At 41.3% G+C, this 25410-nt stretch overlaps 1 protein-coding gene across 2 annotated transcripts; it reads left to right on the top strand.

The window, feature by feature from the left end:
* The first annotated feature begins 981 nt into the window (after positions 1 to 981).
* On the top strand, positions 982 to 18420 carry LOC108707780. 2 transcript variants are annotated; one of them, XM_041581360.1, is made up of 6 exons: positions 982 to 1636; positions 2308 to 2570; positions 9150 to 9231; positions 12206 to 12463; positions 13118 to 13471; positions 15987 to 18420. In XM_041581360.1, exons 1-6 carry the CDS (start codon positions 1582 to 1584, stop codon positions 16379 to 16381), a joined length of 1407 nt encoding a protein of 468 aa, XP_041437294.1. In that variant the 5' UTR covers positions 982 to 1581; the 3' UTR covers positions 16382 to 18420. The 2 variants fall into 2 exon arrangements, with proteins under 2 accessions (XP_041437294.1, XP_018101249.1); XM_018245760.2 differs by lacking the exons at positions 982 to 1636; positions 2308 to 2570 and adding an exon at positions 6168 to 6287 and having other exon boundaries at positions 8878 to 9231.
* Positions 18421 to 25410: the final 6990 nt, after the last annotated feature.

Genomic DNA, 25410 nt, shown 5'->3' with positions numbered 1-25410 from the left:
GTCAGTGTGTGAGAAGCTTCTGAGCCAAAGCCACAGACACGCACTTTACACCTTGTCTGATGTTTCCTACACAAACTCTACAGAAACATTTCCACCAGCAGCTCTTGTGACCTAAATCTCTTTATCAGATGCACAATAAAGGCAATCGCTCCCTACAGAACCTTCTCCATTTGCTCCAAAGTGTATGAGACCTCCCACCAGCCAGCCCCCCAATTTAACCATTCTGGGGGATGCAGCCCTTACTGGCCACAAAGTGAAACATCTTTTTTATATATTTCATATTCATGTTCTTGCTATAAATTCCTCCAGACCAGGTTGGATTGTGGGGAAAGCGATGCATTGTGGGTATAAATCCGAGATCTGAGATTGGCACATAGTCCTGTAACCCTTTCTTGGCACATCGTTCTTCCTTTAACCTGGCCCTTACCTGCAGGAATCTGACAAACCTGGAACCTCTGTGGAATTTGGGAGAGACTGGGAAATTGGGACGTTACAGAGTCTCCACCTAGTGGCAACTGAGGGAAACACCTCCGGGGGTTCCACTTGGAAATAAAATACACAAAGATTTGCTGCAAAAATAAACTTTCTGTAGAAAGAAATGCTGCACAATCTGATATATTTATACTCCCCCAATGGAAACAAGTGGAGGTCTGACCCTGACAGTCCCACAGAATAACTTCACAGGGGATAAATAACTGCACAGTTCAGTCCCATGTCATATGTCCCTCCCCAAAAGCTCTTATTGCCCTAGGACAGTATTTTGCTCTTTGACTGGAAGCTTCAACAAGGGATCCTCTATAGCCTCTTGTGTGCCAAAACCAGGCTCCTCATGGGTTCTGCTTCTTTCCCAGATGTACCCTGGGGTCCCATCAAGCTCTGGGCACTTGTCCAGCCTCCCAGCCAATCGTATCACCTATTTGTAACCAGGCTGAATGATGTCACAGGCAGCAAGGCACAGGAACTGATTGGCCTGAGAGGAATTCAGGCAGAACTGGGGGAAGGTTTCTCCAATCTCTTACAATAATACTTTAGTAATGAACACTATAATCTTAATGTGATTTCCCACTGCAGGTGTCAGACTCACCGGTCAGCAGCTGATAGGCAGAGACTGTTTATACCTGGAATAACATCAGCTTTCCTCTGATCCATCTGTGCCATACCAGCTGAGAGGCAGACTGGTAAATGTTACCCCTAATGTTTCTGTACAGAGGGAAAGAGAAGAGAAACTGGACTGATTCTTTCAGCATTGAAGCAGAACTCACCATTTGTGCACACACACCAGATTAGCCCAGCAGAGAGGAAGAATGATATTAAATTGCTTTTCAGAGATTCTTAAATGCCCCAGATATTCCAGGTATTACCCACAGGTATATGAAGCCCCTGCCACCAGATTCCTTCCAGGGGGGCAGAAAATCACTTCCTCTCAGGGCAGTGGCAATGTCTGTAGATCTGATAACCCCGAGCTAAAGCCTCTGCTGCTTCCTCTCTGAGCTACAGGGAAGGAAATGATCTCTTCTCACTTGCCTCCTGGGCGTGAGGCTTTATATTCTCTGTCTCTGTGGGTCGTCAGTCAGTGGGACCATGAAGAAAGGAACTAATCTCAACCTTCTATTTATCCTCCTGTCTGTCTGTTATGGTAAGTTATTCTAATTGCCCCAATCTCTTTCTGTACACCAACCTGAAAGTTACCCCAACTGCCCATTGCCCTCTTTATACACCCTGTGTAGTTGTTATAGTGAGTTACACTTATTCCCCCTGATCACTTCCAATACCCCAACTGCCACATTTGTTTATATCCATTGTGTACAAGTGGTTATTTTACCTCGAGTTCCTTTCCTTTAACTTGCATCTTATGCTGAGTTACCCTAAGAACCCCTAATCCTTCTTTGTACCCCCATCTGTCAGTTTTGGTGAGTTACCCTAATAACCCCTAATCCTTCTTTGTTCCCCCATCTGTCAGTTATGCTGTGTTCCCCTAATTACCCCATATCTATATATAAAGCATAAATAAATGATGATGATCTATCACTTTTGGGGTGCAGCACTGGAGCCTTGTGATAGGGACATTAAACTGAACATTGGGATGGGGGAGGGGCTCCCGTGGATGAGGAATAATCAGACTGTATGTGCTGGGGGTTAGGGTAACACTAGAAGACAAGGGGATAATAATAATGATATCAGGAATATTTATAGCATGGTGTGGAGAGCTCAATAATCCACAATTTCATGGTTCCACTGCTCCCCCGTTTGCAAAGGAGATTCATTACTCCCTTCTTTTCCTGACTAACGTTTTCTGTTCATCCCCAGGGGGCGCCACAGAGCAGTTGCCGCAGGACATATTTGCAGCAGAGGGGTCGCAGGTGATGTTCCCCATGCAGGAGAAGCTGCAGATCAATCAAATTTGGGAGGGGAAGTGTAACGAATTCACATGGCAAGTCATCCCAATCCATAAAAAAATGAAAACGACTATAATGAGTGCCGACAATAACTGTAACCCACACATGTTCTATGGCAATTCCAGTTCAGTGTCTCACAATGGGAGTTTGCTGCTCTATAACATCACCAGAGAGGATGCTGGGAAATACATAGTGACTGTGAAAAACCTGAACAGGGAACCATGGTTTGAAAAAATATTTATTCTGCATGTCCAAGGTAGGTTTCCCTCTCTATTGTGAGATTTCCATTATACTGAGTGTGATCTCTATGGTGGGATTGGCACTACATTGAGTCTGATCTCTATGGTGGGATTGTCACTATACTGAGTCTGATCTCTATGGTGGGGTTGGCACTACATTGAGTCTGATCTCTATGGTGGGATTGTCACTATACTGAGTCTGATCTCTATGGTGGGATTAGCACTATACTGAGTCTGATCTCTATGGTGGGTTTGGCTCTACATTGAGTCTGATCTCTATGGTGGGATTGTCACTATACTGAGTCTGATCTCTATGGTGGGATTAGCACTATACTGAGTCTGATCTCTATGGTGGGATTGGCACTACATTGAGTCTGATCTCTATGGTGGGATTGTCACTATACTGAGTCTGATCTCTATTGTGGGATTGGCACTATACTGAGTCTGATCTCTATGGTGGGTTTGGCACTACATTGAGTCTGATCTCTATGGTGGGATTGGCACTACATTGAGTCTGATCTCTATGGTGGGATTGTCACTATACTGAGTCTGATCTCTATGGTGGGATTGGCACTACATTGAGTCTGATCTCTATGGTGGGATTGTCACTATACTGAGTCTGATCTCTATGGTGGGATTGTCACTATACTGAGTCTGATCTCTATGGTGGGGTTGGCACTACATTGAGTCTGATCTCTATGGTGGGATTGTCACTATACTGAGTCTGATCTCTATGGTGGGATTAGCACTATACTGAGTCTGATCTCTATGGTGGGTTTGTCACTATACTGAGTCTGATCTCTATGGTGGGATTGTCACTATACTGAGTCTGATCTCTATGGTGGGGTTGGCACTACATTGAGTCTGATCTCTATGGTGGGATTGTCACTATACTGAGTCTGATCTCTATGGTGGGATTAGCACTATACTGAGTCTGATCTCTATGGTGGGTTTGGCTCTACATTGAGTCTGATCTCTATGGTGGGATTGGCACTATACTGAGTCTGATCTCTATGGTGGGATTGGCACTACATTGAGTCTGATCTCTATGGTGGGATTGGCACTACATTGAGTCTGATCTCTATGGTGGGATTGGCACTATACTGAGTCTGATCTCTATGGTGGGATTGGTAGTATACTGAGTCTGATCTCTATTGTGGGATTGGCACTATACTGAGTCTGATCTCTATGGTGGGATTGGCACTACATTGAGTCTGATCTCTATGGTTTGACTAATTTTCTCTTTTTCTCTCACTTGTTAGTTGCCATTTCGGATCCGGTCCTTGGACTTTCATGTGAGTCGGAGGAAAGGGCAATACTAACATGCAGGGTACAGAGTGGGACAGATCCCTTCTACACTTGGCACTCAGATGGGGCAGTAATGGGAAACACAAGTTCCCTATGGGAAGTGAATGGGAATAACCTCACAGTCCTGTTACCCTTCCTTGGGAATATCAGCTGTATTGTGAGGAACAATGTTACAGAGAAGAGAGTCAGTCTGTCCGGCTTACACTGCCCAGGTGAGTGATGATTGAGAACTCAGAGCCAAGGGCTAATGAGAATAACAGCAATTAACTGTAATATAATAACGAATGACCCCAGTACTCTAGTGTATAATGTGGTGGATCAATGTGGCATATTTCCCTCTGCAAATGTTCTGTACTGGATCAGCAGTAATGTGTTCTCTTATCAGTTCCCAGTAGTGGATCAGCACCTCTTTGTTGGGCCCACTGAGACTTTAGGTTTGGCAGGCCATTTGCACAAGATTATTTGACATGATGATGTCATTAAGGTTGCATCACTGCTTGATGACATAAACACAAGAGCATGACCCACATCCTTAGATGAATCACATTATGGACCTTATGGACTTAAATACCATGATGTGGTTCATTCTTGGGCAAAGCATTGGGCACATGAGCTGATACCACTCACTGTATTTCAGGTCCAAACGTGGAGCTGCCCAATCACCTGTACATCAAGGGGGCCATATTCCTCATAAATACTGCCCTGATCTGCTTCATGGTGTCCAAATGGCGGGAGGAACAGAGAGAAGAGCTGGAGGCCACTAAACTGGAGAGGAGCAGAGCAGATACAGGGGAGTAACCAGTGAGGGGTCCACTGCAAACTGAACATCTTATTCACCCCGCAAGAAAATCTTCTGCTCCTGCTTGTTATTGATTTTTGTTTTGAAATGAAAATTGCAGAGACTGTGAATCCCCAGAGCTTACAATCTAAAGGCACTTAGGGAATTTGGTGTTTTTAGAGAAATTGGAAGGCATTCAATGACCAAAGTGCTACAGATGGACGTGGCCCAGGAGATTTCCTACATGGCACATTCATTAAAGTCATGCTGTACTACCTCTTTAATGACTCTGCCACCTGCAGTACCACTTCTCACCCTCTGGTGTCATCAGAGACCTTTACAGACAGTAGTTCAACAGCGCCCCTACTTGTTAATAAACACAGTACTATGCCAAGACTGTTTGCGATTGGTCTGTATGATTTATCTGGGCTCATTTGGCTCTCAGAATATTAATGGGGTAAGATGTAACTCATGCAATGTGGTTTCACCCTCCCCTGACTGGCACAGGTAAGACACTGGCACAGGTGAGAAACTGGCACAGGTGAGAAACTGGCACAGGTGATACACTTGAACAGGTGAGGCACTGGCACAGGTGATACACTTGAACAGGTTAGACACTGGCACATGTCAAACATTGGCACAGGTGAGACACTGGCACAGGTGAGACACTGGCACAGGTGAGAAACTGGCACAGGTGAGAAACTGGCACAGGTGATTCACTTGAACAGGTGAGACACTGGCACATGTCATACATTGGCACAGGTGATACATTGGCACAGGTGAGACATTGGCACAGGTGTGTGTGTCTGAGTTGCCAGTAACAACACCCCTGACCAACTCACACAAGAAGCAGATGAGGTGAATCAGTTCATTAGTGCAGACAGGGAACACAGCAGCAAAGGAGTTAATTGTAGCCGCACACGTCTGTGTAACCAATAAGGAGTAAGATAAGATAAGATAAGGGTAAGATGTAACTCATGCAATGTGGTTTCACCCTCCCCTGACTGGCACAGGTAAGACACTGGCACAGGTGAGAAACTGGCACAGGTGATACACTTGAACAGGTGAGGCACTGGCACAGGTGATACACTTGAACAGGTTAGACACTGGCACAGGTGATACACTTGAACAGGTTAGACACTGGCACATGTCAAACATTGGCACAGGTGAGACACTGGCACAGGTGAGACACTGGCACAGGTGAGACACTGGCACAGGTGAGAAACTGGCACAGGTGATTCACTTGAACAGGTGAGACACTGGCACATGTCATACATTGGCACAGGTGAGACACTGGCACAGGTGTGTGTGTCTGAGTTGCCAGTAACAACACCCCTGACCAACTCACACAAGAAGCAGATGAGGTGAATCAGTTCATTAGTGCAGACAGGGAACACAGCAGCAAAGGAGTTAATTGTAGCCGCACACGTCTGTGTAACCAATAAGGACTGGCTCCTCCCATAGGAAATGATCTCTCACTCACTAGTTTTCTGGTTTTTCCTGGTAAAAACATGGATCAAGTTACGGAGCTGATCTTCCTCTTCCTCCTTCTCTGTGTCTCTTATGGTGAGTTATAGGGGGTCAGTAGCACCTTGAGACCACATTCAGTCACTTGTACAAGCTCTTTACTGATTGGTCTGGGATACAATGTCTGCTATAAGGGAGCCTTGTATTGGCCTTTTAGCAGATTGAAAATACAAGGGGGGTTGTGGGAGCACTCAATGAGAGAGACAGAGAGAGACAGAGACAGAGACAGAGAAGGAAGAGATAGAGAGAGAGAGAGAGAGAGAGAGAGAGAGAGAGACAGAGACAGAGAGAGAGAGAGAGAGAGAGAGACAGAGAGAGAGAGACAGAGACAGAGAGAGAGAGAGAGAGAGAGAGAGAGAGAGACAAGGAAGAGAGAGAAGGAAGAGAGAGAGAGAGAGAGAGAGAGAGAGATTAACCAAACCAACGCCCATTTAAAAAAATAATAATAATGTAATAATATAAAACCAGTGAAGGCAAAGTAAAATGATTTGTATAGGTGCAGACTTGGAAAGTATATATATATATATGTGTGTGTGTGTGTCAGTAGGGGTGTAAGTAGATAAGAATGTGCATTGATTGACTGGCACTTCCATTGTACCTAAATATATGAACATTCAGCCTTAGCCTTAGCACCCACAACCCCCCTTGTTTGTACTTTTAGCAGATTGGACTGACCTGTGCAAAAGTGGGTGCTGGTCAGTTGTTTTGGGGCCACTGGGTGTAGTTGTGTGTGGGGGTGTAATCAGCTGCTACATGATGATGAACATTAGGGGGCACTGATGGGGGCAGCTCATAATCTAATAAATATCCAGTGGCTCCTGCGGGAACTGACGGGTGAGAAAACAACAACAACAAACTGTCAGATAAACAAGTTGCCCATCTGGCAGTTACATTTCAGCCCCACAAGCTACAATACACCCAGGGTATAAGATTCACTGTTTGACTGGCGCAGAGAATGAACTATTATTATTATTATTATTATTATTATTGTGTTTATACAAGGAAATCACATGAATGCCACACACAGACCATACAGAGTTAAATAGTAAGTGGTGATATAGTGGTGGCACCCAGAGCATGTGACTGGGCAGAGTTTATAAATAAAGGGTCAGTCCCAATACTCAATATAAATACCCCCTGATTCTTCTCTGTACCCCCAGTCATTACAGAAATGGTGAGTCATCACCCTAATTACCCTGGGGTGGGCATGAATGGGTTATGTATGACAAGCAGCCCCCACAAGGGTGCTCTACCTGCACAATTCTACTCCTCTAAATGCAGAGACTGGGGGGCTCATTTCAATTGGAAGGTGCCCAACATAGTGGGTGCTCCTGTGACTACTCCTCATGTGCCCTTGGCCCAAGCCCAGACTAGACTCCGCCCCCTGCTGTGATACAAATAGAAAAGTGATATGAAATTTTGGACTTGTTACAGATTTAACTATTTTATTTATTGGGCAGTGGCTCTGAATTCTCATAAACGGTTTTGTTTTGGTAATTCCACCATGAGAGCTTTGGTTTTAGGTTGATTTATATTGATATATTTGTTATATATTCTTGTGATGTCACCTGCATGACATAAGCATTTATATCATTCTCACTGTGTATTCGTACACTGCTGAGATGACAATAAAGTTTACTTTGACCCAATTGTGCTTTATATGATCGTTTAAAATATAAATCTTTTGTGCTTTGGAAAACCCCATAAAAACAATACATTTTTTTTTAAAAAAAAAGTGTTCCGGGTAAGAGGAATGCAGGGACCCGACACTTAGGGGCAAATTCACTAAGATGCGAAGTTGCGCCAGGCTCAACTTCGCCGCACTTCGCCAGGCGTAGTTTCGCCAGCGCTTCGCAAATTCACTAAAATCCGAAGTTGCGCACAGGGGTAGCGTAAGGTTGCGGAGTTGCGCTAGCGTTGATTCGCTATATAAAGCGAAGTTACGCTAGCGAAGGCTAATTTGCATACGGCGCGAAATTCAAATTTCAATGGAGGAATACGTATCTGCACTACAAATGCCAAGAAAACCTTCAAATCTGCAAATAAAAATGTTATTTTGCCCTACACATGTGCCCACTGTCTAGGTAAGTTGCCATGAGTCAGGAAATGTAGGGGGGAAGGAGGGGAGCCCCAAAAAATTTTTCGATCTTTTTCAGCCTATCAGCCATCATGTAGAAAACACGCCAGCGTTTTTTGGGATTTAGAAAAAATTTTGACTTTTTTTTTAAACAATCCCTATCTATCAATCCCTCTATTGCGCTTCGCCAGGTCTGAGGTGGCGAAGGAAGTCTAGCGTAAAAGGTAGCGTTCAGTACACTGCGCAAGTTAGTGAATTTGCGTAGTTACATCGCTAGCGAAGATTCGCCTGGCGTAAGGTTGCGAAGTAACACTAGTGAAACTACGCCAGCGTTCGTTAGTGAATTTGCGCAGTAGCGAAAATGCCAAACGCTAGCGAATTAACGCTAGCGTTCGGCGCTTCGCCCCTTAGTGAATTTGCCCCTTAGAGTTACTGATCCTCAGTTTACATTGGGTCACTATGATAGAGAAATAACATGAACATTCAATAAAGGCCTGGGAACACTGTGGGGGTCCTGCAATAATCCTAATCAGCCTGTTATTTCATCCCCAGGGGGCGCCACAGAGCAGTTGCCGCAGGACATATTTGCAGCAGAGGGGTCGCAGGTGATGTTCCCCATGCAGGAGAAGCTGCAGATCAGTCAAACCCAGGAGGGGACGTGTAACCAATTCACATGGCAAGTGAAGAAATTCCACCGGAGATACCGGGAGACGATATCGTGGGCCGACGCCTTGTGCAACCCACTGGTGTATTATGGGAATTACCAGCTCCGCAGCTCAGTGTCTCACAATGGCAGTTTGCTGCTCTATAACATCACCAGAGAGGATGCTGGGAAATACATAGTGACTGTGGACGACCTCAGGAGGGCTCGCTGGTTTGAAACAACATATATCCTGCACATTCAAGGTGGGTGCACTTAATAAATCATATTAATACTGGATTTTAAAGGGATACTGTCATGGGGAAACATGTTTTTTACAAAACACATCAGTTAATAGTTGCTGCTCCAGCAGAATTCTACACTGGAATCCATTTTTCAATAGAGAAATATATTTAATTATGAAATTTGACATGGGGCTAGACATATTGTCAGTTTCCCAGCTGCCCCCAGTCATGTGACTTGTGCTCTGATAAACTTCAGTCACTCTTTACTGCTGTACTGCAAATTGGACTGATATCACCCCCTCCCTTTCCCCCCAGCAGCCAAACAACAGAACAATGGGAAGGTAACCAGATAGCAGCTCCCTAACACAAGATAACAGCTGCCTGGTAGATCTAAGAACAACACTCAATAGTAAAATCCAGGTCCCACTGAGACACAGTCAGTTACATTGAGTAGGAGAAACAACAGGCTGCCAGAAAGCAGTTCCATCCTAAAGTGCTGGCTCTGAAATCACATGACCAGGCAAAATGAGCTGAGATGCACCTACACACCAATATTACAACTAAATACACTTGCTGGTTCAGGAATGACATTTTATATTGTACAGTGAATTATTTGCAGTGTAAACAGTGCCATTTAGAAATAAAAACGACACCATAAAAATCATGACAGAATCCCTTAAAGCACAAGGGCACATGGAACTACTTTGCATCACCAGGTTTTTCCAGAATAATATTGTGTTATAAGAGTTGCCGCTCTTCCACTGTCCATTTCATGATCCCCAACTAAGATCAGGGCTGGAGTTTCAGGCTGAAGGAGCAAGTTAATCCTAGTCCTGCTCTGAATTCCATTAAAGGGCATGTTAACCTTAATAAAACACCACAGACCTCCTAAAGAAATGAGCAGACATAGGATTGACCCAAAGATGGGAGCAGACATGCAGGGAGCTCCTAAAATTACAACCTACAGTCGATAATGCTGAAAGCCTCACTGACTTTACATTAACACAAAACTATTTCTCATTTGGACAGGAATTTTACCTACAGCAGATGGGGAGCTCTATGGAAACACCCCAGTATGCTAAACCTTTATGGCTGAACTAGAACAGGATTTTCTCTGCTGCTGTACCACCAGACCCCTGTAATACCTCCACTATATTGATGACGTTTTTACAAGTTGGGCAGATACTGAGCAAAGGCTCCTTCAGTCCAGTTCCATGAATAATTCAGTAACCCTAACCCTAAACTATCATTAGCCTACTCCTCAACCCACAGTCACATTCTGGACACAACAATTGATATCAAAGACAATACCCTACATACCAACATATATCTGAAGCCTAACATTTGTTATAACATCTGTTCACACATCATTAAGGGATTGGAACCCTCAGAAAATACTTTATTAACAGAGGCCCAAGGATTGTAGATCACAACATACACAGGGCCACCAAGGCCACCAGGAACCAACTGCTAAATACAAACAAAAAAGAGACACAACTCAGGTGCCACTTGTCACAACACACAACCCACAGCTAAAGGCCCTCAGGGAATGGCCAGAAAGCTGCAACTACAAACAGATGAACATCTAAGGAACATGTTTCCAGATTCACCTCTCTAGACAACCTCCAAACCTGAGGAAACTTATTATAAAAAGTTCCCTCTCTGGTCCCTTGTGCAATTGAAGCCTCCCATGTGGGGGGAAGAGGTGTAAGAAGTGCCCACAGTCAATTCCTGGCTCACTACAGGGATACAATATCCACAGACACCAGTGTGGTTTATACAATAAGATGCACAAAGTGCCCAATAAGAGGCTGGAGAAACTGGACAAAGACTGGACCAATCACTACCAATTTAGGAGAAACAGTAAAAAAAACTGGACACACCAGTAGGAAATTATTTTAATAGTCCCAACCACAGACTGAGCCTCTTCAGAATAAATCTCTGTTGTCACGGGCAATAACAGAACGTGAATAAAAACTGTGGGAATAGAAACGTATACAAAGCTTCAACTGAATTGAGTTAGTTAGCCAATAAAGGGGTCACCTTTACAGCACATTTGTTTTACTTCATTTTAAAATGTTTAGCCCATAACTTTTTCAAAACAAGACTCAGAATTACTCATCTCACATTGTCAAACCATCTTTTGCATTTTTACTGTGTCTATAGCTGTTTTGATTTAGCCTTAATAAACTCAGCTTTTTACTCTGAAAGGTGCAGGACTTTACATTTATCAACATTGAATCTCATTTGCCACTTAGCTGCCCAGATTGCCAGTTAGTCAAGATCCTGTTGCAAGTGCCACATCCTGGATGGAATTAATTGGGCTGATAGTTTTGTCTCATCTGCAAACACTGATACATTACTTACAACACCCTCCCCTAAGTCATTAATGAACAAGTTAAATAAAAGTGGCCCCAATATAGAGTTCTGAGAGACCCCACAATCCAAATAAGCCCCACCAACTGCAACCAGGGGGACCCCAGTTATTAGTTCATTGGTCACTAGACAAGATGTCCCTGACAAGAAGAAAGATGAAACCACTTTGCTTTACTTCCCATTTCATTACAAAAAGCTTTAAAATGTATTTGACATGATCTGCCCCCATGAAGACAAGCTGATTATTACCCATAATGCCATTCTCCCCTTCAGTTAACTTAACCCCTTAGATGTCAGACTCACTGGCCTATAATCGTCAGGCTGAGATTAAAATCCCTTTTTGAATATAGGAATCAGCTTTCCTCCCATAGGCACCATACCAGATGAAAGTGAATCTGAGAAAATCAGAAATAGAGGCCGCCTAGAACTGAACTAAACTCTCCTATAACTCAAGGGTGTTTGCCATCTGGCCCAGGTGCCTTGTTCACATTCATTTTGACTAACCCTTTAGGTACCGTATCCTGCAGCAGCCACAGACTAGATTGAGTGTCACAGTTTCAACCCACACATTACCTGCCTTGTTATACTTGTAATATCTGATCATTTTTATCTTTGTCAGTTCCCCTTTCAGATCCAGTTATTGAAGTCTCATGTGAGTCGAAGAAGATGGCAGTGCTCACCTGCAGGGTACAGAGTGGGACAGATCCCTACTACACATGGCTCACACAAGGGACAATAAAGAAGAATATCATCCCCCCAGGGGAAGTGAATGGGAATATAATCACAGTCCCTTTGCCCTTCCCCAGGGTTATAAGCTGCAGGGTGAGAAACAATGTTACAGAGAAGAGGGTCAGTCTGTCCATCGTGCGCTGCCCAGGTGAGTGGCTGTCATTAAATGGGCCAGTAAAGCTCCCCCAGCTTTGTTCCTTACAGCTCTTCAACCTGAGCCCCCATAATGTTTCACACAGGAGTTACCTCCTGAGTTACCATGTAATGAATATGTGTATTGCTGCCCTTTGTAGTAGGTTTGCATCCCATGAGCATCATCCTCAAATGGATGGACCTTCTCAAATGGATGGCCCTTCTCAAATGGATAGCCCTTCTCAAATGGATGGACCTTCTCAAATGGATGGCCCTTCTCAAATCTATGGCCCTTCTCAAATCTATGGCCCTTCTCAAATGGATGGCCCTTCTCAAATGGATGGCCCTTCTGAAGCTGACTCCCTTTATTCTATCCACCATGGCCATTCCACTCTTCATAAATGGTTCCTTCCAGACTTCCCAGCTGGAGACCAGTCAATTCTTAATTCCCATCTCTTAATTCAATGATCAATATGGCTCCAAAGAGTCCGTCCGATTGAATGTTTATTGTTCTTAACATAAATCTCCCCCTACCCATGTCTACACCACAACCCCTCGTGCAGGTTCCACTGTCCTCTCCTAAAGGGAGATGTCTCTTTACTCTCTCACTCTCTCTTCTTTTCATACATTTCTCATACTCTCACTATAAAGATGTTCCGTTCATCCCCAGGGGGCGCCACAGAGCAGTTGCCGCAGGACATATTTGCAGCAGAGGGGTCGCAGGTGATGTTCCCCATGCAGGAGAAGCTGCAGATCAGTCAAACCCAGGAGGGGACGTGTAACCAATTCACATGGCAAGTGAAGAAATTCCACCGGAGATACCGGGAGACGATATCGTGGGCCGATGCCTTGTGCAACCCACTGGTGTATTATGGGAATTACCAGCTCCGCAGCTCAGTGTCTCACAATGGCAGTTTGCTGCTCTATAACATCACCAGAGAGGATGCTGGGAAATACGTAGTGACTGTGGACAACCTCAGGAGGGCTCGCTGGTTTAGTAAAATATTTATTCTGCACGTTCAAGGTGGGTTTCCCTCTAAATAAGGTAACTAAGCTATAGAAAAGCCCAATTCAATTTCCCTGGTTTTGATTTCTACTTGTTCATAGAAACATCTGGGATCAGTGTGGCCTGTAGATGTGAGATCAGCACAACTCACCGTCACTTTCATTCCATCAGTCTAATTGGTACCATGTCACATAATTCAAGTCCAATCTATTGCATAGGTCACTGCTCATTAGTCAAAAATACAGGAGTCTGACTATAGGGGAACCTCCTCTGAGTCTTAATCCAAAGTCCATGGGAATTACCAATAGGTCTTCCAAAAAGGAGCCCCACTCCCCGCACACAGCAAAAGCTCCAGAAGAACTGCAAAGTAAATAGCAATCTGCATTAATTACATTAATTTCATGAAACGTTCTGGCCCAGAGTTGATTTCCTTTCTAACTACTGCAGTGATAGGTTATCTGTGAATAAAAGAAGGTTAGAACTTGTTTACAAAATGTCCCATGAGTCATTCAGGCCATTTGGTGGGAGGCCAATATTTTTTTTTTATCTAAAAAGCTTCACGTTACACAGTTACATTGTTAGTTAATAGTTAAATTGGGTTGAAAAAAGCCAAAGTCCATCAAGTCCAACCCCTCCAAAGTAAAACCCAGCCCCATACACACACCCCTCCCTACTGTCACATAAATGATATATCCCCATATCTATACTAACTATAGAGTTTAGTATCACAATAGCCTTTGTATTATGTCTGTCCAAGAAATCCTCCAAGTCCCTCTTATAGTCATTAACTGAATCATCACCCGGCAGTGCATTCCCCAACCTCACTGTCCTCACTGTGATGAACCCCCTACTCTGTTCCTTTAAATGAAACTTCTTTTCCTCTAGTCTGAAGGGGAGGCCTCTGGTACGTGATTCTCTTTATGGGTAAAAAGGTCCCCTGCTATTTGTCTATAATGTCCTCTAATGTACTTGTAAAGTCTAATCATGTCCCCTCACAAGCGCCTTTTTTCCCCCAGAGAAAACAACCCCAACCTTGTCAGTCTCCCCTCATAATTTAACTCTTCCCTCCCTCTAACCAGTTTAGTTGCACTTAGTCTCTGCACTCTCTCCAGCTCATTTATATCCCTCTTAAGGACTGGAGTCCAAAACTGCCCCCATACTCCAGATGAGGCCTCACCAGGGACCTATAAAGAGACACAATTATGTTTCATCCCTTGAGTTAATGCCCTTTTTTATACAAGAACTTTATTTGCTTTAGTAGCCACAGAATGACACTGCCCAGAATTAGACAACGTGTTATCTACAAAGACCCCAAGATCCTTCTCATTTAAGGAAACTCCCAACACACTGCCATTTAGTGTATAACTTGCATTTATATTATTTTTGCCAAAGTGCATAACCTGCATTTATCAACATTGAACCTCATTTTCCAGTTTGCTGCAATTTATTGAAGTTCCCTTCTAGTGCAGGGAACTAGATTCTGTCATGAGTTTTATGATTTACGTTTTATTTTTTAAATTACACTGTTTACATTGCAAATAATTCACTCTACTATTTAAAAAAAAATTCTTGAACCAAAAATGTTTAATTTTTGTAGCTGTTTAATAGAAGAAAAGAGAGTAAAACCCCCACACTCTCTAACAATATTTAATTAGTGATTATATTGATTGCCTTATTATTTATACCATTTATTGTATTATATATTAAATATATAATGCAATAAATGGTATAAGGCAATCAATTTAGTCACTAATTGAATATTGTTAGAGAGTGTGGGAGTTTTTACTCTCTTTTCTTCCATTAAACAATTGATATCAGAAATGTATACCTCCCCCTCTCTGTGAGGTGGATTTAGTGTTAAATAATAAAGACTGCTTTCTTCTTTTCTTCAATCATTTTTTTTTAAGCTATAATATTGATGCGCAGGAGCCATTTCAGTGCTTTGTGTCTGATTCTGAGCTTTGAGAAGGAGCAAACACTTCAGGATGGAACTGCTTTGAGACACCTATTGTTTCTCCTCTTCCCATTGTATTGTACCGTGACATGGGTCGTGTTTGCTGTGCTAAGTGCCATAGCTCCACCTAGTGGTAGACATAAGAATAGCAGCAGGAACTAAGCAATGGTCTTCCTGTTTTGGTGCTATTCTCATGTCTACCACTAGACGGGGCAAGGGAGAACTTTTAGCAATGCAAACAAATCCTTACGCAGAGGTGTCAGGTAGCTGCTATTTCGTTAGCTGCCCATTGTTCTGTTGATGGGCTGCTGATATGTTTGATGTCATGTGTCAGACTTCCTTATTGTCTCTCCTCCTGTGTTACACTTCCCATAATCCTGATGATAATCAGCCTGTATGGGCTGGGGGTTAGGGTAACACTAGAAGACAAGGGGATAATAATAATGATAACAGGAATATTTATAGCATGGTGTGGAGAGCTCAATAATCCACAATTTCATGGTTCCACTGCTACCCCGTTTGCAAAGGAGATTCATTACTCCCTTCTTTTCCTGACTAACGTTTTCCTTTTATCCCCAGGGGGCGCCACAGAGCAGTTGCCGCAGGACATATTTGCAGCAGAGGGGTCGCAGGTGATGTTCCCCATGCAGGAGAAGCTGCAGATCAGTCAAACCCAGGAGGGGACGTGTAACCAATTCACATGGCAGGTGAAGAAATTCCACCGGAGATACCGGGAGACGATATCGTGGGCCGACGCCTTGTGCAACCCACTGGTGTATTATGGGAATTACCAGCCCCGCAGCTCAGTGTCTCACAATGGCAGTTTGCTGCTCTATAACATCACCAGAGAGGATGCTGGGAAATACATAGTGACTGTGGATACTCTCGCAAGAACACGATGGTTTAAACAAATATACTTGCTGCATGTAGAAAGGCGGTTTCCCTCAAAATACCCAACAAATGAAAGTATATAATAACTCTGTACCTCAAATAAAAGGAAAGCAAGAAGGTGGTACCTACTGATAACAATTTGTACCAGTCACACGTGCCAACGCAATAATACACTGCACAACTGGCTAAATCCCATGCAAGTACAAACTAATCATTTTATTTCAACATTGGACTTAATGGATCCAAAGTTGGGACCATGAACTTCTTACCCTCCTGGGATGGTGGATACATTGGCCTAACCCTAAAAGATCAGTTGGTACATGAGATGATTGAACCACCAATCAAACACGGACCCTGACTGATCCCACTAAGGTTAAGTGTGAGACGTGTGTCCCCTGTGACTTTGTGATCAGACCCAACAAATTCCACCGACCAAGGACAGGTGAGAAATAGACTGTGACCAACTACAGGGGCCCCAGGGACTTCATGGTCTTCATATCAAAGTGGTAATTTTATGTGGGTGAGCAACTTGCACACTTACAGTCTCAATTGGAAACACTGGAGTTACATTAGGAAAGAAAGACTCCTTCTTCTACTTTTTCTTCTTCTCCAGTAGCACAGGGATTCTTATCTCAAAAACACCAAGTGACTCCATTGAAGTTTGATGGGTACAGAGAGAGGGACTACACCCAAGAATGTTGATTTGGAAACAACAGGAACTGAAATTGATCTATATTATTATAAATAACACCAGTGTTGGACTGGGATAACAGGGACCTACCAGAAATCCTTAGACCGTGGGCCCACTTTCCAAACTATTATTCCTCCTCTCCTTACTCAGCCTCTTTATTCTCCTAGTTGTTTATATTTACTTACCATATTCTTCCATTATTAAGCATGTTTTCCCATAAAGAAATAGGGAATGAAGCAAGAGGCCCACTGACACCTGGGTTTTCCAGTCCGACACTGTAATAACCCTGAACTATGAAAAGATGAAAGAGAATTAACTCTGGCTGTAGTGAGTAGACTTGTAGTATCTGGTGTACCAGACCTCAGCCTGGTGTAAAAGAGGGAAATTTGTATTTTCATTCAAATGTGACATTTTTATCATTTTAAATAGCTAATTTTTAACAGGTGCCTCCTATAATTGATTGGCATTTCCAATCTGATTGTGAGCTTCAAATATCAGTAGTGCAATTAGTAGGCCCTGGATACACTGTATACAAGGCTTGTATGTGTTTTGCTTATAAACACAATTGGGGAACATTTATAAACACTGGCCAAATTTGCTTCTGGGCTATACCCCATGCAACCAATCGGATGATTGCTTTCAGTGCTTATCCTGCAGCTGGCTGAAAAAAGCTAATCTCTGATTGGTTGCTATAAGTTACTGCCCAGGAGCAAATTTGCCCAGAGTTTATAAATGAGCCCCAGTGTTCTATAAACCTGCTTTATATCTATATTTCCACCTCCTGTACTTTGTAATAAGAAAACATAACTATAAGGGACATAAAGTCCTTTAACACTGGCTCACTCACAAACAAAGAGGAACCTTTGGCTGAGCTTCATCATTCCTTGATGTTTATTGCAGAAGTGATGAAAGAAATTGCCAATCCCAGGGATGTTTCTTTAAAATAAAAACAGAATTCCTTTAAACACACAGAATGGAAAGTAAAGGCCCCCCTATACTGTGACTATGGCCGTCAATATATAGATACCATTATTGTTTTAAAGGGCTAATAGCTAATGTAAGATTTTGCACATATCGTTATTATTATAATACGCATACGGTATATATTAACAGAGACAGAGAGGTTAAAGATTTTTTTCTTTCTCTTTTCCCTCCCTTTCTCTTCTTTTACTCCTCCTACCTAATATCCTCCCTTTTATCTAATCAGCCCCCCCTCTTCTTATAATATTTAATGGTTGCATTTTATGTTAATTTGTTAACAAAATGTTGATATTAATGTTGTTGATTTCAGCCCAAATATTTTTAGAAAAACCAAACAAGAACCCAGCTAGACTAAGACCCTATAGATCTCATACCCAGAAGAACTGGACTGCTCGCTGAACAAAGACCTTCAATGTAATATACTGAAATCTTATAAAGATCGAAATGGCAGATATGTAATGATAAATCTTGACATCCACGGAACATTATACACAATTGTAAATATTTACGCTCCAAATGATGATAACAAACATTTCTTTACAGATGTGCTACAACGAATCAACTCCTGGGGGACCACAAATATCATACTCAGAGGCGATGCCAACATCATTTGGGATGACTCCATAGATAAATCAGGTAAACCAACCACACATTCACAGAAGAGAGCAAAACCATTACACACCCTATGTGAAATACTACAACTATACGATACATTTAGACACATACATCTGATTACTGTAGACTTTACCTTTTACTCGGGTGCATATAACATACACTCAAGAATAGACGACATATTCATATCACAAACATTACTACCAACCTTATCCTCCACCCATCTAGGCAATATAGACATCTCCGAACACTCCCCAATCTCATCTAGAATAAAATTAAATATACCTCAATCTAAATCATATAACTGGAGATTTGTGGCCTACCTGACGACCAATGTGGACTCAACTATTCCTAAAAACAAGCTGGGCGAACTATATAGATGATAATATTGACCACTGGGACAACCCACAACTATGGGCAGCAGCAAAACTGGTATTAAGAGGACAGATAATCTCATTTAATCAAACAAAGAAAGAGTTACAATGAAAAATATAATACCTTACAAAAAACAACTAACAAAACATTATACAGCTTTTAAAAAAACCAACACACAGGATAACAAAAATAAATACAAAGAAACAAAACTATTATATGATTTGACTTTATTATCAGAAAAAGCATACAAAACAATAAGCCACACAACAAACACATTTTATAGATACGGAAAGAAATCAGGCAAACTTTTAGCACAATTAGCCAAAGGGCGTACTCAACCCACATTTATACAAAAAATAAAAACATCAAAAGGATGGACACATGACCCCAAACAAATTACAAACGAAATAACAGAATATTTCAAACAAATTTATGAAAGCGCAGAAGATGAACCACACAATGGCTTGCAATTGCTACGGGAAGGCAACCTTCGTAAATTGACGGTCTAGGATAGAGAGATCCTAGATGTACCTATAACAGAAAAATAAGTATTAGACACTACTAAACAACTAAAAAATGGGAAATCACCAGGGTCAGATGGTCTTTCTGCAGAATTTTACAAAAAATTATCAACAGAAGTAACACCAACCCTAGTCAAATTATATAACGATACACTACAAGGCAAACCATTATGGCACAAAGCAAATGTAGCCAGGATAATATTGATCCCCAAAGAAAAACAGATCCAGCTCCATAGACCAATATCACTTTTAAATCAAGATATAAAGATAAAGACTAAAATAGTGTCAGACAGATTACAAAGAATATTACCTAACATACTCACCGAACATCAAGTGGGTTTCCTAAAACATCGACATCCAGTCCAGGCACATATGAAAATTTTAACAGTGGTATACTATAACAACCTAGAGAAAAGAAAACATGGAATGCTAATAAACTTAGACAAAGACAAAGCCTTTGACAGAATATCACACACATCTATGATGTATACTTAAATTCCAACACTTTGGCATACACATATTTAACTTATACAAAAAATATATACTCCACACCCACAACAATTATGACAGTCAACAATCTGAACACAGATTTCCAATAAAAAGAGAAACTCACCAAGGATGCCCATTATCACCTCTTCTCTTCAACATTGCCATTGATACATAATTCAAAACACAAATATACAGGGAATACAAATAGGACAAGTTAATTACAACAGCCTTCTTAGATGATATCTTAATATTCATTGGCCAACCTAAAACAGATAAACCTATAATACCACAAATAATATAAAGATTTTGAAAAATAGCAGGATTCCAACTAAATCTAAACAAATCAGAAGCACTCCAACTTCACCATTCAGAACCCACAGATTGGCTCCCACAACTTCCTTTTAAAAAAACACACAATACATAAAATACCTAGGAATCAAAATACCCTCACACTATAAAAACATATACGCACTAAATATAAGGAAAACAATTGATGCCATACAACAAGAACACAACAATGGAAACATATAAACCTGACATCTATGGGTAGAATTCACCTAATAAAAATGGGCTTATTTCCTAAACTCTTATACCCATTACAAATGTTACCATATTACATAAAACAAACAGATATTAAAAGAATTAACCACATATTTAGAACCTTTATCTGGAATTGAAAATGCTCAAGGGTTAGCCCATTCAAGCTAGAACAACCAAAAGCCTTGGGGGAAAACAACTTCCCCAATATTAGAGAATACAACATGGTGGCATTGTTGAGATACACAGGAAATTGGCTCCTCAATAAAGACCAATACACAACTATATCTTTAGACCAGTATTTAAGCAAAGACTACTTTCTCAATTACCTCTTACATATATCTCGAAACAAGATCCCATTGTCCATACGTGATAACCCTCTATTTACAGATACAAACAAAGCATGGCAATCAATAAGGAAAAGACAAAGTTTATCACCAAACATCTCCCCATATTTAACATGGATAGGAAACAAAAAATTCCCAATAGGCATACAAAACCCAACACTTCACCAATGGCGGGACAAAGGACTATATAACCTTAAAGACTTATTAGATGACAACTATTCAATAGTTACCCAAACAGAACTCATGGAAAGATACCCGTTCACCAAACATATTCCTGAGACTACTAATCATTCACTTTGCAACTCAAACAGCCACTCAGTTAATAGACAAAGAAAAAGATAACCGTTAAACAAAATATGGAAAAACAGTGACGCAACACAAACAACCTCACAACTATACCAGTCGATAAGAAGTAAGTAGTGATGGGTGAATTTGCGCAGTTTCCCGGGAAATTCGTGATAAGGTGAAAAATTTGCAAAACGTTGAAAAATTTGCGAAACGTCGAAAAATTGACGCCGGCACCCGTTTTTTGACGCCAGCGGGCATTTTTGATGCCGACGTCCGTTTCTTTCGAATAAATTCGCCCATCACTAGAAGTAAGAACACTAATACAACTAGGAGATTTCTGCTTTTAAATGGCTAGCAAATATACCTAACACAATAAATCAGATATCCTTAAACAACATATGAATATAATGAAGTTACTCCCAGCAAGTAGATACCAAGAAATGGCTCTCCAAATACTCCACAACTCATATCTAACCCCAATCAAAAGACACAAAATGGGAAATCTGTCCTTGGATAACTGCTTAAGATGCTGCTCCCCAGGAGCTGATTAAATACATAACCTTTGGTCATGTTCAAAATTACAAACCTTTTGGCAAGAGGTAACTACATATGGTGAGCAGATGGCTGGAAAACCTATCTAGATTCAAATAGAATGGGCACTATTTAGTAATACCACACAATATACACAACTATCACAACTATCAAAATCTGAAAAAAATATGATTGGGAGACTAGCGGCAGCAGCTTGAGAACACCCACTCATAATGGAGTCATCCCAATACCTAGACACATGGCAACAGGAACAAGAAAGACTGAACTTCGCACCCCCTAGGAGTCGAATAAATATATTGTTGGCCATATATCCATTAAATCCTACATAGGGTCATTAAATAAATAAATTTTGAGCTGAGTGGGTGGGATGAAACCTGGGGGGATGAAACATGTGACTGGATTGTGAATTTAAATGCTTACACCTAGCAGTTGGAGGAGTGTGTTTGTATGTAAAGCCATGAATTAAAGCCATGCGCTAAAGAAATACCAATAGCTGCCACTGGTGAGGGATTAGAATCCCTCTGGGTAGAGATTTTGATTGGGCAAAAGGTAACAAAGAGAATTATCATTGGTGTATGTTATAAACCAACTGGTATAAGTGTCGAGTATGAAGCCCAGCTACTCTTGCAGATACAAGCGGCTTCACAGCTGGGTCAAGTTGTTGCTATGGGTGACTTCAATTATCCAGACATTGACTGGGGTAATGGGGTTGCTAAGACAGAAAAAGCTAGTAGGTTTGTAAATATGCTGAATGACAACTTTTTATTCCAGCTCGTTCAAGAACCTACTAGGAATAACTCCCTTTTGTACCTATAATAACTAATAATACTGAACTCATCTCTAACATTTGTGTGGGTGAGGGGCATTTAGGGAATAGTGATCATAACATGGTCTCCTTTGAGATTCTGTTGCAGAAGCAATTCTATAAGGGAGGAACTAAAACACTACATTTCAGAAGTGCAAACTGTGACAGTATAAGGGCATCTCTGCAACATATTAAGTGGGAAATGCTTTTCACAGGGTTAAACACAGAACAAAAATGGGAAGTCTTTATAATAAATCTACTTGTCAGTATATTCCACTTGTAAGCAAGGAACGTCGTTGCAAAGCAAAACCTTTTTGGTTCAATAGAAGCGTTGGTGTTGAGGTGGGTAAGAAAAGACCTGCTTTTAAGGCTTTCAAGTTAGCTGGTACAGCCGAATCATTTATAAGGTACAAGGAGGCCAATAAATCATGCAAAGAAGCTATAAGGCAAGCTAAAATTGCTATAGAAAAGGATATTGCAGCAAGCAGTAAAAAAAAAACCAAAATTATTTTTTAAATATGGTAATAGTGAAAAAATGAAGCAGAAAGGAGTGGGACCGTTACTATCAGAGGGGGGTCAGCTGGTTGATGAAAACAAAATAAAAGCGCAGATTCTGAACTCATATTTTTCATTTGTCTACACAAATGAGGAACCAGCAAGTGAAGGTTTCCTTCTTAATAGTCCCAATTCTAGTAATACAACTAATGATGCATGGTTCACACATGAAAAAATTCAAAAGAGATTAGAACATGTTAAGATTAACAAAGGTCCGGGGCCAGATGGTATTCATCCCAGGGTAATTAGCGAGCTTAGCTCTGTGATTGCCAAACCTCTTTACTTAATTTTTCAGGATTCATTGAGATCTGGCATAGTGCCGAGAGACTGGCGAATTGCTAATGTGGTGCCTCTATTCAAAAAAGGATCCCGTTCTCAGCCTCAAAACTATATGCCAGTTAGTCTGACGTCAGTGATAGGAAAGCTTTTCGAAGGGTTAATAAAGGATAAGATACTGGACTTTATAGCAAATCACAATAATATGAGTTTGTGGCAGCATGGTTTTATGCTAATAGATCTTGCCAGACTAACTTAATTTCTTTTTATGAGAAGGTAAGTAGAGACCTCGATTCTGGGATGGCAGTGGATGTGATCTACTTAGACTTTGCTAAAGCATTTGATACAGTGCCACACAAAAGGTTACTGGTTAAATTAAGGAATGTTGGCCGTACTAGGTCCCTTGCTTTTCAACTTGTTTATTAATGACCTGGAGGTGGCCATTGAAAGTACTGTTTATATTTTTGCAGATGATACTAAATTGTGCAGAACTATAGGTTCCATGCACTTTGGCAAAAATAATATAAATGCAAGTTATACACTAAATGGCAGTGTGTTGGGAGTTTCCTTAAATGAGAAGGATCTTGGGGTCTTTGTAGATAATACGTTTGTAGATAACACGTTGTCCCTTTTAGGGAGGGACAGAGGGATTAAATAGCGGGTGGAGGAGTGTGTTTGTATGTAAAGCCTGAATTAAAGCCATGCGCTAAAGAAATAACAATAGCTGCCACTGGTGAGGGTGTAGAATCACTCTGGGTAGAGATTTTGACTGGGCAAAAGGTAACAAAAAGAATTCTCATTGGTGTATGTTATAAACCCCCTGGTATAAGTGTCGAGTATGAAGCCCAGCTACTCTTGCAGATACAAGCGGCTTCACAGCTGGGTCACGTTGTTACTATGGGTGACTTCAATTATCCAGACATCGACTGGGGTAATGGGGTTGCTAAGACACAAAAAGCTAGTAGGTTTGTAAATATGCTGAATGACAACTTTTTATTCCAGCTCGTTCAAGAACCTACTAGGAATAACTCTCTTTTGTACCTGTAATAACTAATAATACTGAACTCATCTCTAACATTTGTGTGGGTGAGGGGCATTTAGGGAATAGTGATCATAACATGGTCTCCTTTGAGATTCTGTTGCAGAAGCAATTCTATAAGGGAGGAACTAAAACACTACATTTCAGAAGTGCAAACTGTGACAGTATAAGGGCATCTCTGCAACATATTAAGTGGGAAATGCTTTTCACAGGGTTAAACACAGAACAAAAATGGGAAGTCTTTAAAATGCTGCTTAATAAATCTACTTGTCAGTATATTCCACTTGTAAGCAAGGAAAGTTGTTGCAAAGCAAAACCTTTTTGGTTCAATAGAAGCGTTGGTGTTGAGGTGGGTAAGAAAAGACCTGCTTTTAAGGCTTTCAAGTTAGCTGGTACAGCCGAATCATTTATAAGGTACAAGGAGGCCAATAAATCATGCAAAGAAGCTATAAGGCAAGCTAAAATTGCTATAGAAAAGGATATTGCAGCAAGCAGTAAAAAAAACCCCAAAATTATTTTTTAAATATGTTAATAGTAATAAAATGAAGCAGGAAGGGGTGGGACCCTTACTATCAGAGGGGGGTCAGCTGGTTGATAAAAACAAAATAAAAGCGCAGATTCTGAACTCATATTTTTCATCTGTCTACACAAATGAGGAACCAGTAAGTGAAGGTTTCCTTCTTAATAGTCCCAATTCTAGTAATACAACTAATGATGCATGGTTCACACATGAAGAAATTCAAAAGAGACTAGAACATGTTAAGATTAACAAAGGTCCGGGGCCAGATGGTATTCATCCCAGGGTAATTAGCGAGCTTAGCTCTGTGATTGCCAAACCTCTTTACTTAATTTTTCAGGATTCATTGAGATCTGGCATAGTGCAGAGAGACTGGCGAATTGCTAATGTGGTGCCTCTATTCAAAAAAGTATCCCGTTCTCAGCCTCAAAATTATAGGCCAGTTAGTCTGACGTCAGTGATAGGAAAGCTTTTCGAAGGGTTAATAAAGGAGATACTGGACTTTATAGCAAATCACAATAATATGA

The sequence above is a fragment of the Xenopus laevis genome, chromosome 2L (assembly GCF_017654675.1).
Source record: "Xenopus laevis strain J_2021 chromosome 2L, Xenopus_laevis_v10.1, whole genome shotgun sequence".
NCBI classification, from domain to species: domain Eukaryota; kingdom Metazoa; phylum Chordata; class Amphibia; order Anura; family Pipidae; genus Xenopus; species Xenopus laevis.
Note: the sequence above shows the minus strand (reverse complement) of the source record. Positions and strands in the feature narration are given on the sequence as shown.